General features: G+C 41.8%; 1 protein-coding gene across 4 annotated transcripts in view; it reads left to right on the top strand.

Moving 5' to 3' along the window:
• NF1 (neurofibromin 1) overlaps window positions 1–16319 on the top strand; it is an 81156-nt gene continuing 64837 nt past the window's right edge. For all 4 annotated transcript variants that reach the window (XM_048966725.1, XM_048966727.1, XM_048966726.1 and 1 more), the window contains exons 1-12: window positions 1–128; window positions 6715–6858; window positions 8172–8255; window positions 10376–10566; window positions 12047–12153; window positions 12435–12502; window positions 12733–12808; window positions 13377–13534; window positions 14165–14338; window positions 14797–14919; window positions 15218–15292; window positions 16102–16233. In XM_048966725.1, coding sequence (XP_048822682.1) covers window positions 69–128; window positions 6715–6858; window positions 8172–8255; window positions 10376–10566; window positions 12047–12153; window positions 12435–12502; window positions 12733–12808; window positions 13377–13534; window positions 14165–14338; window positions 14797–14919; window positions 15218–15292; window positions 16102–16233 — 1392 coding nt within the window. In that variant the 5' untranslated portion in view covers window positions 1–68. The remainder of the gene's footprint in view (window positions 129–6714; window positions 6859–8171; window positions 8256–10375; window positions 10567–12046; window positions 12154–12434; window positions 12503–12732; window positions 12809–13376; window positions 13535–14164; window positions 14339–14796; window positions 14920–15217; window positions 15293–16101; window positions 16234–16319) is intronic.

Genomic DNA, 16319 nt, shown 5'->3' on the forward strand with positions numbered 1-16319 from the left:
GCCGCCGCCGCCCCCCCCCCCCCCCCGCGGGGATCCGCCCCCCGCCGCGGCCGGGCGGGCGGGGGGACATGGCGGCCCACAAGCCGGTGGAGTGGGTGCAGGCCGTGGTGAACCGCTTCGACGAGCAGGTAGAGGGGGCGGCCCGGGGGGCGGCGGCGCGGGGGTCGGGGGGCCGGGAGTGGAAGAACGGCGGGGGAGGGCCTCGGGCCCGGGGCGGGGGGCGGCTGGGGGGAGCGCTGCCCGCCGCCGAGGCCCTTCTGCGCGGCCCCGGCTCTCCCGGCGGCGGTGGAGCGCGGCCCGGCGCCCCTCGTGCGGGTCCGCGGGGCCGGGTGGAGCCGTGCCGTGAGCTGAGCGGTGCTCCGGGCCTGTCCTCGGCCTGGGGCAGCCTCAGCCGCTGCCCGCGGAGAGCCGGCGGGGCCGAGGTGCCCGCTTCTGCCTCGGCTCCGCTCTCACCGCTCCCAGAAACGAGCTCGTCTTTTGTGGATGTCATCGGGGATTCTGAGCTTTCCGCCTTCTTGCTCGCCAGAAAGGAATAAAGCCTCAAAAACGAGCGTAAGGAGAGTGGCTGGAGAGCTGCTCAGGCAATTCTGCCTTCTTCCCCGTCGCTTAACGGTGAACGTTGGTGTGAAATTTCACCCCCGGTGCTGGGAGCTAGCTGTTCTGCGGGACGGAGCGGCTCCTCAAGCTGCGGCAGTGACGGATATTTGCTTCTGTTTATGAAAGCCAGTGCTGGCAGCTGGGAGAAGGGTTTTCTGAATGGAAGAAGGAGAGATTTGTGGGCCTTGGACTTTGTGTCTCTGATCCACACGAAGAAACCGCTTACTGGGATTAGGTGGCGTGACTTCCCAGCGAGGCTAAGCCTGCTGCTTAAGCTTGGCGTTTTTACTCCCAGGATGCTTTCCTGACGCGTAAGTGGGAGCTGGGTTGAGTCTGAGTGGTCAGTTTCTGTTGTGTCTCATTTGGCTGTGCTGTGAGCGCGTCCCTCGTGGCGCCAAAGGCATTTCTCTGAGGGCTCAGCCCAGCACTGGGCCAAAGCATGGGGCTGGTTCTGAGCCCTGGGTTTTGTTCACCTGCCTGAGCCATGTGTCGCTGATGGTGACTCTTGGCTTTGGACAACCTGCTGGGAGATGGCAGCTGAGCTGTGTGGAAGTAAGCTGCTCTGTTTTACATTTATGTCAAAACTGCTCTGAATGAAATTTATTTAAGGAAAAAAAGTTTTGCCTATTGACTTTAAAATGATACAGATTTTTCATGTATGTTTTAGGCACAGTAGTTGCTTGGCCAATGTATCCCCCCACACACCGCCTTATCTTGAATCATAGATCATTTTCTCCATAGGCTTTAAAGGCACGGTACTGATTATTTTCCCAGTATTGCTAGAATATGTTTTTGTGTACTGGTGTTAAAAGACCTAAGGCTTTGTCGTTTGCTTTGTTATGTATATTGTGGAACCGGGCTTGCCAACATCTGTTAAGAGTTAAGAACTTGAGCTTTTTAAACAGAAGTATTTTTCTGCACATTTTATGGAATAATTGCAGAAAGGTATGTGGGAGGAATCCTCTCCTGACAGGAAGGAAGCTGCTCTGGTTTTTGAGATGCTATAATATTGGAGTTGCAGGGACAGTCTACATCGAATGCAGTTTTGACTGTAGTGGTCGTTGGTATGGATGATGGGCTCTATTTGCAATATTTTAATCAGTTTATTGAGTGCTTCTCTTTAACCAGTGCAATTTTTTTTTTTTTTAGCGCTGTGTCAACTGGGGAATGAAGCAGTGAGACAAGCATGAGATATTAATGTCTACTTTTAATCAGAAGTTTTCACATTCATTAATCTCAGCTCAGGGGTGTCAATTTGGTTTCCTTTTAACGTGTAGTTTCCTCTGCCTTGCCTCACCTGGCAGTGATCTTCAGGGTGGACAAGTGTCTGTTCTCAAAAGAATCCTCAAAGGGCAGCTTTCTGCTGCTAAGTGAATTCTGAGTCGGTGGTGGTTCTTCATGCTTCTTGTAGCTGCTTACCTCTGTGTCATTACTGGCTAACCACGTGCTTGTTAAGCTATCGACTTGTTATGTCTTTGGTCACTCATTTGAAAATTAAGGTTGTAGTTAATCAAAATGTGCTGAATATAGCGCGTGTCGTTTTAGTGATGATGATGCATTTTTGAGCCTTTGCATTCTGTGTCTGCCCTGCTGCATGCAGGACCTTTTGATTCAGCATTGAGGGAGCCAGGATGCCGTCTGATGTTGTCGTCCTATTTGAGTGGGGAAGGGGAGTTGTGTTTGTTTTGAGTTGAGAGTTGTTCTGTTTTGTTTTCTGCGGGGGAGAGGACAAATGTTTTCAAGGTTTATTCCTTCTTTCACAGAGAAAGAAAATGTATCCATCTCTCACCAAAACTTACAGACAATCTTTTCATTCATTTTAAGGCAGATGAACAACAATCTGAGAGAATGCTAATCGTACTGAGAACAACCAAAATCAGTGCGAACCAGTTTGTTCTTGTCTACTCTTGTTTATTGTTATAAGCGATGCTTTAACCAAAATCTGCTTTTGTGTGCGTGATTCTCTGGGCCTGAAATGAATGGCAAGCACAGTTTTATGAATTAACCGAGGGCTGACTGACTGAATGCATTTTTCCAAGCTAGTGCCAGTTTTGCCCATCTGCGCTCAATTCTGACACTTCAGCTGCTGCAGCACTCTGTGTTGAGCCACCCTTGAAGACTGCTTGAAGGTTTCAGCTGGTGCAGAAAGAAGCAATTGACTGTACGTGTGAGATTAGATCCCATTTCTTGTACAATGCATTCAGAATCAATTAAGGTGTTCATATATAGTAGTTATGAATACATTTTTCAAAACTTTCAGTGGTCTGGATGGAATTAGAGTGCTGTAGCACCAAGAGGCTGGGCTGCGTTTTAGTGAAGTTCTCTTATTTCAGACGTATCCAGGAATTTGCAAAATAAAACGGTCCCTTTTCTCCTTTGGAAGTGTTTGTGTTCAATTTTATGTACTGCAATTTTATAGTGTTTTTTAATGTGTTACAACTGAAGTCATGGGAAGGCTGATGCAGTGGTGAAATCACAGAAATGGCTCTTCTACACTTAGCAAAGAAACCTCAGTGCCTAACCCAGTTAAATCTAGGCTGTTTTAAAGACTGTCAGATAGAATGAAAATATTAATCCGGTATAAACGTGTGGCGACTTAAACCATTATGACATACTGTAACAGAAGGAGCCCCTTATGGTTTAGGTTTTGGTTTAGTCTCCCCATGAGTAGTTTGAGATATGATTACTTTCAGTTAAGAAAGCTTGTATAAAAACTGAATGCCATTAGGAATGTTCCCCTAACTTTCATTACAAGGCATCGTGTTAAAGCAGATCTTCCCTCCTCCTGTTGCTTCTCTCTGTGGCATTTGACATCTGTACAGAATTGCAGACCCAAAGAGGTGCTCGCTGCAAGCACTGGCTTTGTGTTCTTCATTCTTTTTCATCTGAGCTTGTTAAGAAACCACTAGTAGTGATAAGTTTGTATTTTAAGGAATTCCAAAGTACTTTGTGTAAGTTCCGATGGCTCTGGTGCTCAGGCTCAGCACAGTGCTTTGCTGCAAGGAGGACCAGGCTGTGCAGAAGGTGAATTCTTTTTTTGTGCAACTAGTCTGAAAAAAAATTTCAGAGGAGCTGAGAAGCAAAGCAGGCTTCTGGGCTGGAGCACAGAGGTGCTATTTCCATATGTCTCCCTAACATAAACCTGGAGCAGCTTTGGTCTTACTTTCCGAACCAGTGTATGTAAAGTATTTCTACAGAGCTGCTGTTCTGTGTGCAGATGTGACCTGCAGAACAGACCCAGGAATGGTCCACGGGCAGCAGGTGTTACTGAGTCCATTCATCAGCTGATGAAAAGCAGCAGGATGGTTTGATGATCATTCCTTGTTGAAGTAGGGAAATAGGCGTTTGTTGATGGTACCAACCTTTAGGTAACTGTTTGAAAACGTAATTTTGTTACTATTTTTTTTTTTAAGGGCAATGTCTATAATCTATTTTCAAAGTTCCCTGTTCTTCAGAAGGCTGAGTTGTGAGGCACTTTCACTGAATTAAGGCTGTCAGAAGGTGGTGCAGTGCGTGTTTATAGTTTCAGAGGGAGATGCCTGTTGATCCTTAACTGGTGATGCTGAGGAAGTAGTGGTGCTGTGTGTATTTTCAGTCTGTGATACAGCTGTGTATTACAGCCTAATGAAAAAGTTCCAATAAACTGTTTGAAATGGAAGATGTAGGTATATTTTTATGCTGTTAAGAATGACACTGGAGGTTTTTGTTCAGGATGTTATGTTTGTTATTTGCTCCTGATTGGCTTTTTTAGTGTCAGCAGTACTGGGAGCACAAGATTGCTGCTGTCCTGGATTCAGGACGCACAGGGGCTTGTATTCTTACTGCAACTGTCAGGCTCGGTATTTAATGGCTTTTCCTCAGCTGTGGCAGCAAGATTCTGTTTCAGCTCATCTTAAAATATTTAGAACATGATAGCTGGAAATATTCCAGATTCAGTCTGTGCATTTTTTTTTCTTTGCCAGCTTCAAGAAGGAAAGCCAATCGTGGACCAAAATGCCATTGTTCCCTGTCCTTTTTAGATGGTTTGACACCTAAACCTGGCTTAGTCCAACTGATAAGAGGGAGGGAGGTTTATCACAGCACACCTCTGCGTGGGCTGTGCGTCCCAGTGTGCTTCACGAGGCTGCTGACCATTGCTTCCTACTTTGCTGGTGAGAGCAGTTGGATGAGAGCACAGTGACCATCCCTGTGCCCACCTGCGACGAGTTCAACGTGATGCCTGTGTTCATGCTTGGAAACTCCTGTTATACAGCAGCCTCGTGCTTTATTTTCTGATTCAAACAAAGGCTGTGCAGGTAATCCATTTTTGGTCTGTATTTTTCCTAAAATAAAACTTAAAGTAAAGGTTCAACATTTTTTGTAAGGTTTAGATTGGATTTTGGTGGAGAGGCTGAGCAGTTTCTAGTTGGTCGCTCAGCACTGCGTTTCATCTGGGTGCAGAGTGCTCCGGCTTGTCAGAAAGCACAAAGGAAATAGCTGAGGAATCTAAAAAAAATTCAGTGCTAATATTTCCTTTTAATGTAGCTTCCTTTTTCAGAAGGCAGTATAAAAAGCAGCTTTACTTCTAGGTGACCTTGCTGCAGTGGCTGTTGTGGCAGGAAGCTCCCGAAGCGTGTAACGCAATGTTTCCATTGCATGGCAGCACAGGAGCTGGGTCTGAAACTTGGAGAGGCACTTCTGAGCGTTCTGTCACTCGTGGTATTGAGCCTTTCTGCCGTTGTCAGCACAGACTTCAGAATTCCGATAAAAGTACGAGTAACGCTGAAATTTTTAATTAAATGTATCTATCTTCCGCTAACGACTTCCGAAAATACATTGTAAAAATAACATCTAGCAATGAAAACAAAGCCTGAGTCAGAAATGCTTTGATGTGCCTTTTCCAGCTCTGAAATGAGCGCTGAATCGCGCCGCGCTGTGAGAGCGGCCGCGCCGTAGGGCGGCGATGCTGGCCGAGCGCTCGGGGATCCCGGAGCCGCCGAGCTGAGGAAGGCGTTCCTCCAGGACCGGCCTGCGCTCGTCTGCTGGCCCTGATGGCATTCGCTGTGCCTGCTGCTGGGATGCGGCGCTGTGGTCGCCTTTGGATTGGGACGGTGGTACCCAGAAAGCCAGCGCTTTGGACTCGGATTAACCTGCAATTTGTGTGGAGAGGAAATTGCTCTCGGGCGTAAAAGCTAGATAGTGTGCTACAGAGGTCTGTTTCCCTACAGATGGGAGATGTGGGTGTAAATTGGTTGTGTTTAATGACGAGATCAGAACTTGTCAAGAAAAATATTTCAAGTTTTGGACTCTTTGTTACAGTTCATGCAAAAAAGGTTGTGGCGTTCATTTAGAGCTATTGGTCTTTCAGAACATGCCTGTACTGAGAGCTCTGGCCAGAATTAAATCTAGCAGTGGCATTTGATTCAAGTTGCTGTGGATGGAGAGTTCCTGAGTCACACTCAGAAATATAAGTGACACACGTGGTCTATGGAAATGGACAGCAATACCGATTACTTTTTTGGTTCCCTTTTTGGTTACTTTATAAAAATCCTCATTAAAATGAATTTTTACAACTTACTGCTTTTCACATTGCTGTGTGATGTTTTGAAACTGACTGACTTGGAGAAGCAGAGGGCAGTGGCTGCGTGCTTGGGGAGTGGCTGCTTTGTGACCCTGGAGAAATTTGGGTACGGCATGAGGGGTGTTCTCAGGTTTTTTTTTCAGTCACTCTGAATCTTATAATTCTGGAAAAGCTGCACTTCAGTCGAGTTGTCAGTGCGGGATGTTGAAGGGGCTGACGTGGGGCTCCCGGTCCTTGAGGCGTGCCTGTGGCTGAGGCTCACATTGGAGGCTCCTCCTGGGCAGCCCTGAGTTCCAGGCAGGGGTTACTCTGAACTGCCCTGGTCTCCTTGCAGTTCGCACCCCTGTGCACCTTTGCCTTCATCTCCTCTTGTTTCAGCTTGCTGGTATTACTGCTGTGAAGACATCTCTAGTAGCAAGAGAAAGTGAAATAATCCATTTGTTTGTTGCTGTCTTATAGAATGTGTTTCAAGGTTGTTCCTGGTGTCTTATTTAATTCATCTCTAGTAATGAAAATTTCAGTGCAGGAAAGCTCACACGACTTATCTCTCTTTGTAGCTTCCCATAAAGGCCAGCCAGCAGAATACCCACACCAAAGTCAGCACAGAGCACAACAAGGAGTGTCTCATCAACATTTCCAAGTACAAGTTCTCTCTGGTCATCAGTGGTCTCACTAATATCTTAAAAAATGTTAATAACATGGTGAGTTCTCTCATTTTAGATTGCTGGATGATTCTCAATATGATTTTTAATTATTCACATTGCACAGTGTCTGCAAAGAGACACTGAAGCTCAGTCAATGTTGGTCGCTTTTTACTTCTACGTATTTTCTTTCTATATGATCACATTCACCAACAGCACAGTTTTACAAATCAAGATGGGGAGATGGCTATGGCAGCAGAGAAGTTAAGGGAGGAGGGTGGTTAAGGGAAATCCTTTGTTATTCGTGGGAAGGGGTCTGTAGCTGGGAGAGTTGTAGGCAGCCAAGGGAGCAATCTGGGCCTCTGAGCAGTGTTGAGGTACTGGCTGTGCAAGCTGGGGGGATGCACCACTTGTTGGGAGATGAGGACGATGCTTTCTGTTGCCTGGCGAGGTGCTGCAGGTGGCTGGGGGAGCAGTGCTTGCAGCCTTTTTAGATGAAGAATGCAGCAGAGCTAAAAATGTTAATTAAAAAATCTATGTTTGCTTTTCACTGAGGAACAGAACTGTTTTTTTTTTCCTCTGTTCAGTGGAGTAAGTTACTGTGCAAATCAGCATTATTTGTAAAGGTATTAAGAAAAAGGGTTTGCGCTCTGCCAAAAGTTGCAATTAGTTTTGAGCCAACCTCTTGAGCAGTGTGAGATGTTTGAGAGGAACCTCCTTTGGACAGCTGTAAGTTGGCTGTGGACTCAGGCAGCAGTACTGATACAGTTCTGGCTAAATCTTTTCTGCGTTGTTTTGCTGTCTTTGTATTGTTGGAACCAGCCAGTACCAGCAAAACAATTGGGTGATAGCTTAAGTGCTGGATGGATCTCTACCTCCATCCTGTTTCTGAAGTGTGGCATCCTTTTGGAGAGTCTCATGTTTCTTGCTGTGGTCTATGATAAATTTAGCAGCACTTGAATAAGCTTGTAGGTATAGATTTGTTGCAACATCATTTCTGTTAAGTGAGATGTTGGCAATGAAATACATAATTGGAAAGGAGTCAGCAGTAATTGGTACCAAAATAGTTTCTGAAAAGGTGTAACCTTCATTTCTGAATAGTTTACCGGTCTGATGAAGGCAAGGGGCTGCAGTGCACCTCCACTCTTATTCTGCAGTAACTGCTTATTCCTTGTTGGATTTGGCCCTGCATGCAGTACAGAGATATTTCTTCAGCAACAGGGTTTTAATTCTTTTTTTGGACTAGCTATGTTTCTGAACTTAACTTTAGAGCAGTAAAGGAGCCATAATTTTCTGTGCAACTCTGCAGCATTACTTTAATGTGTTACAAATCAAATTTGTGCCACTCAGATCCATATCCTTTCTTCTTCCAGAGAATATTTGGAGAAACTGCTGAAAAGAACTTATATCTATCTCAACTGATTATCTTGGATACACTGGAAAAATGTCTAGCAGGGGTAAGTATACTTGCATGAGCATGGTATCAAATGAGTTAAGAGAGTAAGTCAAATGCCTGTCTGTCAGTTATTGCTGGTACAAAACATAAAACTTAGCTCATTTGGAGAAAAGTAGTATTAATGCTATTTTAAAAAGAGCAGAATTTTACATATATGAATGTTATTTACATAATTGATAAATTAAGTATTTCTGGGCTGTGTTTTCCTGCCTAGAATTAACGATAATGACTTTAGTAATAATGATTAGAAGTATTTTTCCATCTATACAGATTCAGGCAAACCGATGAACTTGGCCTTTTCAGTGCTCAGCTGATTGTCTGGAGTTATAAATAACGAGTTTCATGTAATAATTTGTTAGAAAATTTCAGACATCTGTATTCTGTGAGGCAGATGTGAGCTGGGGTAAGAAGGGGCACTCAGGTAAAGAATTAGACTTGGTTATCTGGCTTAGCTAGATTGCTGTAAACTTTGAATGCATGTGGCATATTCCACTTAAAGTCTCTTGTGAGTTTCATTTGGTAAAGTAATTTTATTTCAGCTTTGTGTAATTGCATTTACAGTAGAAACTTTGCCATCGCTACTCTAAAACTTACTTTTGCAGGTGCTTCCTAGTTTACATTAGTTAACTCTGTTCAAACTTCCACTGGGAGTCCCGTCCTGAGGCTTCCAGTCAGAGCTGTGCTGAAAGGCAGTTTGCTGTTACCTTTGGGATGTTGATGGTTGTACAGCTTACTGTGCTAAACTTTGTAATTCCAGAGCCAGATTTCACTGTGAACAAAATTTGCAAATCTGTGGTTTATTCCTTTAATAAGAAAGGCAATGAAATTCCTTTTTAAAGCTGTGCTCCTGGTTGAATATCATGAAATCATCCAAGCCTCTTGCTGTTTCTCTGTTTTTGAAAGCTTTTTATAAGGTAATAACTACATGGTGACTAGGTTTGTCAAGCACTGTATCTTACAGTAGTAAAACAGTCTCAGTATTTGTGAGTTCATCAGGATTCACAAAAGACCCAGGTAAATGCATTTTGCATAATAAAGTATGGCTGCAAAAGCGAAAGTAAATACCTCCTTTGGTTCATTTTCCATCTTTCATATGGAGAATCAAAGGAGACCCCATCCCAAAACCTGTTTAATTTCTGAAATTTGATTTCTTTAACATTTTCTTTTACACATTTTGCTTGAAACATCAGTGTTGTTTTTTTTCCTGATACATGATGATGCTTCAACAGCCTAAAATTATGCTGGATGCTTCTCCCTTTGTCCATTCAAACGAGAGCAAATTGAGCCCATATATGTACAGTAAGACTGAGCCAAAGTTCTATACAAAGAGCGTTGTGTTCTGTGATATCTTCAGACTTACTTCTTGCTCACTGTTCTTGCTCAATGTTTCATCAAGTTCTCATGGCAACAGAGCTCAGGTCAACAAAGTGGGAGTCTCTGAAACTTCCCAATTCCCTATGGTAAATTCATTGGTAGAATTTTAGAAAGCTTTAATGCTGACCCTTCTGTTAAAACTTGTTCTTACTAGAGCAAAGTTTCACTTCAAATTCTTCAGCAAATAGTTTCCTTATGTCTCATACTGTACAAACTGGCAAAAATTGAAATTTTCTTTTACAGGAAAGTTGAGACATTTTTTGACTCTCATAGAGCCATTCCAGGGAAGAGGAACAGAGAAGCACCTCTTTTTCAGTTCATTTAAAAAAAGATTTGCTGTTTGAAGTATAGGGGTCAGAATACTAACCAAAGGGAGGTACGGGTGAGTCTGTGCCCTTCGTGCCACTATTGTAAGCCAGGACAGTGCTTGACATATGTTGGCAGAGAACATTACTCAGGTAATATATTTTACTTCAGAAACGAACTTGGTGTTTTGCTTGATGGCATTGGTCAACTTCACGTCCTACATATTTTGGAGACTAATTCAGAACTGTAACGTGGTTTGAATGGTGCAGATTGTTGTTCAAACGGGAAGAATCTGCATAGCTTGTCGTGTGGTCAGTGGTAGCATGCAAGTGGAATTTGAAATCCAGATTCAGGTCCTGTGCTACTAGTGGCAGATGCTCCATTCTTTGCCTTCGAACCTAGAAAATTGAATGTCATGAAGTGCCAAATGTTTAATTTTAGCAACCGAAGGACACGATGCGACTGGACGAGACTATGCTGGTAAAACAGTTGCTGCCAGAAATCTGCCACTTCATCCACACTTACCGTGAAGGGAACCAGCATGCAGCTGAACTGCGCAATTCTGCCTCTGGGGTTCTTTTTTCTCTTAGCTGCAATAACTTCAATGCTGTGTTCAGCCGCATTTCCACCAGGTACGTCTTTTAGTAGCTTGACTCAGCCACTGTATTAGAACACCTGAGAATGAGTGCCTAGAAGATCATTCGTGAGCTGCGGTCCTTCATTTTTGAAAAACTTTTACTGCTTGAGTGGTATTTAGAGAAATTTCCTCTGCCTGTCAAAGTTTTACTTGACTTTAGGGTTAGAAAAGGTACCTGTTCCATATCTGTTCTGGGTTACTGTCAGCATAATCCTTGAGTTGTGTTTATTGCTCTTTTTTACCTGCTTTTGTAAGTCCGAGTCAAACTTTATTGTAAAATGAAACAGTGATGACTGAGAGAAATGTATTTTGTAGCCTAAAGTTGAATATCTGCTCCTTTTATAGGACATATTTTTCAGCTAAGACTTTCTGACAGTCTTTGGGTTTAATTTGTGAATCCTTATTCACGTGTATGTAACATGGCTGACTTCTCAAGCTCTAAAATCCTTTCTAGCATCAGTTTGACCATACTGTAGTGCCTTTGTCCCCTGACCTGTTTTTCTCTTCAGGATGGCTTGCACAGAAGTAGTTAAATACTTGACCAATTGTTGCTGATCTCCACAGGGGTCAGCTTGCCGACAGTTAGCATTGCTGATCTTTTGACCTGTGCTTCCTGTTTAGGAATATTTCTAGGCCTTGCACAGCAGCTGGGGGATTTTTGGCATGAAAAGCAGTGCAGTGGGGACCTTCCCATTCCCAGCGTGGGCTGTTAAGTTTCCCTGGTGTTGAAGAAATGAAGAGCTGCTTTTGTGTGCAGTACTAGAAATTGCATTCCTTGTCAAAAACACATCTGTAGTTTTGGAACTAGACATGGCAATCTTTAGTTTGTGAGAGCATATGATTTAGTTATTAGTGGCCTGGTATCTGTTGAGATGCTTAGTAAATTATCCAGTACAAAACTGAAAAGGTGCCGTTGGATTTAGAATGGTATGATTAAACTTCATCCTGTTCTTTTGCACCAAGTAACAAGGACCTTCTTCAGCTTACTGAGTGTGATTGTAGCTCCCTTTTGTGCTATCAAGTGGCATCAGTCATTGTTTTACTGTAGAGAAGTTAGCTGGGGCAAGACTTGCTGCTAAGGAACAGTAGTCTAAAGGTGTCATGACCCCAAGTGAATAATTTGGATGAAAAGATTTCAAGATTAGAGCTACAAGAGGGGAGATAGCAGAAGTCTTCAGGCAAATCTTGGCTGTAAACAGGCTGTCACCAGCTGATACTGGTGTCTTGTGAGACTTACCACTGGTGTTTTTGGATCTATTCTCAGTATGAGGATTAAACAGGACTTGATTGTAACTCCTAATTTTGCAAAGTCTGCCTTTTATTTCTAAACCTGGATAAGTTTATCTGAGAGGATCATATTAGATGTGGAGATCATTTATTATTCTGCTGCTCTGCAAATGTATAGAATCGTGGGTGTGTGCACAAACCTGTCTGATCATCTGAAGGAGAAGTTAATTTACTTTGCATATTTTTAGATTGCAGGAGCTGACTGTTTGTTCAGAAGATAATGCTGATGTTCACGACATTGAGCTTCTGCAGTACATCAGTGTGGATTGTTCCAAGCTAAAACGACTCTTGCAAGGTATGATGGGAACCTGTCTGAAATATTTATATCTGAATATGTGTTGTTAGAGATGACACAATGGTATTGATACGTTCAGCTTTTTCTTCTTTAATCCAAATATCCTGTACATTTTTACAAAGTGCTTACAGGTATGCGAATACCTTTAAAGTATCAGAAAGTGCTTACTTTCTAAAGGCTTCAAAAGTGAGGCTTTGCACCTCACACGTTTTTTATAAACTTTTTTTGCTGCTTTTTAGAACTAAGCTTCTCTTTAATGCAGAGATGTTTTACCTTTACAGAGACCGTATTCAAGTTTAAAGCCCTTAAGAAAGTAGCTCAGTTAGCTGTTATCAACAGTCTTGAAAAGGCAAGTATTATTAATTTTCTGTTTCATCGCTTATTTACTGTTTTTCTGTAACTTAAAAATACGTGCAATTCAGAATTTGATTGTAAAATATGCATTGGTGTTTCCCTTTGTGTCCTGCAAGAAATGCCGAGTTGTTAAAAGTTAACACTGAAATATTTATTTAAATATGTAATTTCAAAAACTATGTTTTTTAAGCTCAGGAACGTAAAGATGTTCTGTGTTACTTGCAGGCATTTTGGAACTGGGTGGAAAACTATCCTGATGAATTCACAAAGCTGTATCAGACTCCACAGACTGATATGGCCGGTGAGACATAACAAATGACACATTGTTCAAAAGTTGGTTTTAACTTTTTCCTATTAAATCATGAGGGGTTTGTGGATATTCTTAGTTGGTTTTGTTTTCCCACAAGGCATCCCCACATTCATTTTGTGTCTTTTTTTTGTTTTTCTTCTTGTCCATCCTACATGTCAGAACAAATTTCGGTCAGTCTTTTTCAGGGCAGGCAAGAATGTGTTTCTGCTCTCTTTCCTGTCTCAACTTTTAAAGGGATTTGTTTTGTGATTCAGAACACAAAGAAATAGACCCCCAGAGATGCAAACTCTTCAGATGTGTATTTTTGTTCTTGATACACACAAAAAAAAACTTGTTGGAAAACATCAGCCCTGTTTATCTTTAATCCAAAAGGATAAAAATTAATATTTTCAGATAAGCCAGGGCTTTAAATGGTTCACTCCACTTTTATCTTGGGCAGCATGTTTGTGATGTGCAAAGCAGGACTTTTTTTCTGTGTAGGCAGAGATATCATTGCTCTCTTACTCCTGTCTTTTCATAATTAAAAGCAGTATTGAACTTGAGGTTGTATTTTATGCAGATTGTGCAGAGAAGTTGTTTGACTTGGTGGATGGCTTTGCAGAGAGCACAAAACGTAAAGCAGCAGTGTGGCCACTACAAATCATACTCTTGGTCCTGTGTCCAGAGATAATTCAAGATATAGCAAAGGATGTGGTAGAGGAAACTAAGATGAACAAGGTAAGAAAATTATCTTAGTTCTGAGTTCTAGGTGATGCTTGTCTTTGCTTATTCTATATTTTATTTTATTACGTCTTTTATACCTCGAGTGTATTAAAGTTCCATATATGAATTTCTGCACCCTTTTTGTTCTCAACTGGCATACGTTCTTTCATTGTCAATAATTCATGCAGCTAGTATGTCCTAAATAATGTTATTTCAGAACTTGCATGTTTCCTTAGAGATTTGAATCCCAGTGTTGCAACGCCCTTGTTTCCACCACACAGCTAGCATTTCTTCTAGCTGCTCTGCATCGAACCGGTCTGAGTTTGTTCAGTGTGTGTAATGTGTGTTCTGTAATTGCAATACCTGCCGAAGGAGGATTTGGTGGGATTGCAAACATTCTTATTGTGAGTGAACCAGCATCTGATTTTATTGCATTCTGATTGCCCTCAATGATCCAAAATGAATGTGTAATACAGATAATGCTTCTCAAAAATGCTGCATCAAGTTGGTTTTTTGCAGCCCCAGTATTTGTGACTTCTATTCAGGAAATGCAACATTATATGGTTGAATACTTAAGTTTCTGAAAACTCTGATCACAGATTACCAAAGCTCTGATGATAACTGTTACCCACTTGAATTCTGCAGAAACTGTTCCTGGACAATCTCAGGAAAGCACTTGCAGGCCACAGTGGGAGCAGACAGCTGACTGAAAGTGCTGCTATTGCTTGTGTTAAACTGTGCAAAGCATCTACCTATATCAACTGGGAGGATAATTCTGTCATTTTCCTACTAGTGCAGTCCATGGTAGTAGATCTTAAGGTAAAACTATGTTTCCTAATTGCAATGAAGAAATTTGAATTTTAAATCTTCAAACTTCCCCTTAAATGAATGCCATGGTGTCTTTTAATGGAATGTTTTTTTTTTTCTTTTTTTAAATTGCAGCATTTGATTGAGTTGTTGCAATTCTTAATTTCACTCCCTTATTTTTTTTTGTTAATGCCCTGCTTTCTTCTTCCTGAAGTTTTGCATTCTTTTCTTTATTTAGTGCCTCACGGTGAAGCCATGACACCTGCGTAATTTACTGACTACTTCAGTGCTTCCCAAGGTGCCATGTCACAACAGTAGATACTGATAGATATTGTTTGAAAAAAAGTGTAATTTTTAGAGTAGAATACATGCTCCTTTTTTCCCCCCATGTGATGTATTGAAAATAGATGAGAATAATCTTGGTGTCTCTCTTTTTTTCTTCTTTCTTTAACAAAAAAAAATGTATATAGAATTTGCTGTTTAATCCGAGCAAACCTTTTTCAAGAAGCAATCAGAATGCAGATGTAGACCTTATGATTGACTGCTTAGTTTCATGCTTCCGCATAAACCCGCATAATAACCAGCACTTTAAGGTGAGAGCACAACGTTCTGGTAAGTCATTCTGCATACTGTCAGTGACTTGTAAATTATCAAAGATGCGCCAACAGCAGCTGGGAGTTGGTAAATAATTTCAGCTGTGTAAGTGTCCCTTAGTGATGCATTACTTTGTGTTTTTATAAGTCTTTTCTTAGCCTGTTAGAGTTCCTTATTCTCATGTCTTTACATTTGACAATTTTGTCAATTTAATTAAAAGGCTCCAGTATGTTATTCAGTGTGGAATGAAAGATGTCAGAGAAAAAATGTGGCTTTTATGTATTATTTTCATTGCAGATCTGCTTGGCACAGAGTTCCCCATCAACATTTCATTATGTACTAGTAAATTCACTCCACCGAATAATCACAAATGTAAGTTCTGAAAATATTTAATCAGCCCAGCTATCTGTGGCTTCTGTTCAGATCCATAGCTGCTTCAGCTGAAATCCGTGCCGCAGGAGTTGCTTGTTAATAGCCAAGCGTGTGCAAATGTAATTTCACACTGTCTGCTGGTTGGGTTCTCCATTTGAGAGGTTTTCCTGGTCAGTGTGAAAATGGAACCAGTCAGTGCTGAGCAGCTGCCCTGCTGACGACGTGGTGTCACTCAAGTTCGTTTGTCCCAGCATGATAATGAGAACACTGTTTAAAAAAATTATTAGGCATTTTGAGAAATAGAGAAGAATGTGCTACAGTGGATGTGGTGTATCCAGAGGAAAAATAAGGAAGTAATTTTAAATAAATTATATTGCTGTGGTATTCGTACACTTTCAAATTAATGCTGTTTTACTTATGATTAATATGTTGAATAATACAGCTTTTTAGATATTGTCAAGTGCTTAGGGCATCACTTTTCTACTTTGCGTAGTGTATCAGAATGAGTTGAGCACATGTTGAGTGTTTATAGTATTATGAAGCTCTCTGTATCCTGAAATCCAGTCTGGTTTCCCAGATTTTCCGTTTGTTTGTAAGCAGCTAACTTCGAGTTGTTGCTTCAGTTACAATTCATTTAAGACTGAAATGAAGTATCTGTAATAGTGTGCAAAACACTCATTTGTTATATTAAACCTTTTGTAACTTTTAGAGCTCTAAGAATTGTGGAATAAATCCCAGAATCATATGTAAACCATGACATAAGTCATGTTATGGCACACCTGCTGAGCACTTCTGCATTTTCCTCCTAGTCTGCATTGGACTGGTGGCCCAGGATTGATGCTGTGTACTGCCATTCCGTGGAGCTTCGCAGCATGTTTAGTGAGACACTTCACAAAGCTATTCAGGGCTGTGGGGCACATCCAGCAATTCGCATGACTCCGGTAAGACTTGTCAATGAGTTGGTAAAACACAAACCTATCGCTTTTCCCATCTCTCCATTCCATGTTGGCTTTTTATTCATTAACTT

The sequence above is a fragment of the Lagopus muta genome, chromosome 20 (genome assembly GCF_023343835.1).
Source record: "Lagopus muta isolate bLagMut1 chromosome 20, bLagMut1 primary, whole genome shotgun sequence".
Classification (NCBI taxonomy): Eukaryota; Metazoa; Chordata; class Aves; order Galliformes; family Phasianidae; genus Lagopus; species Lagopus muta.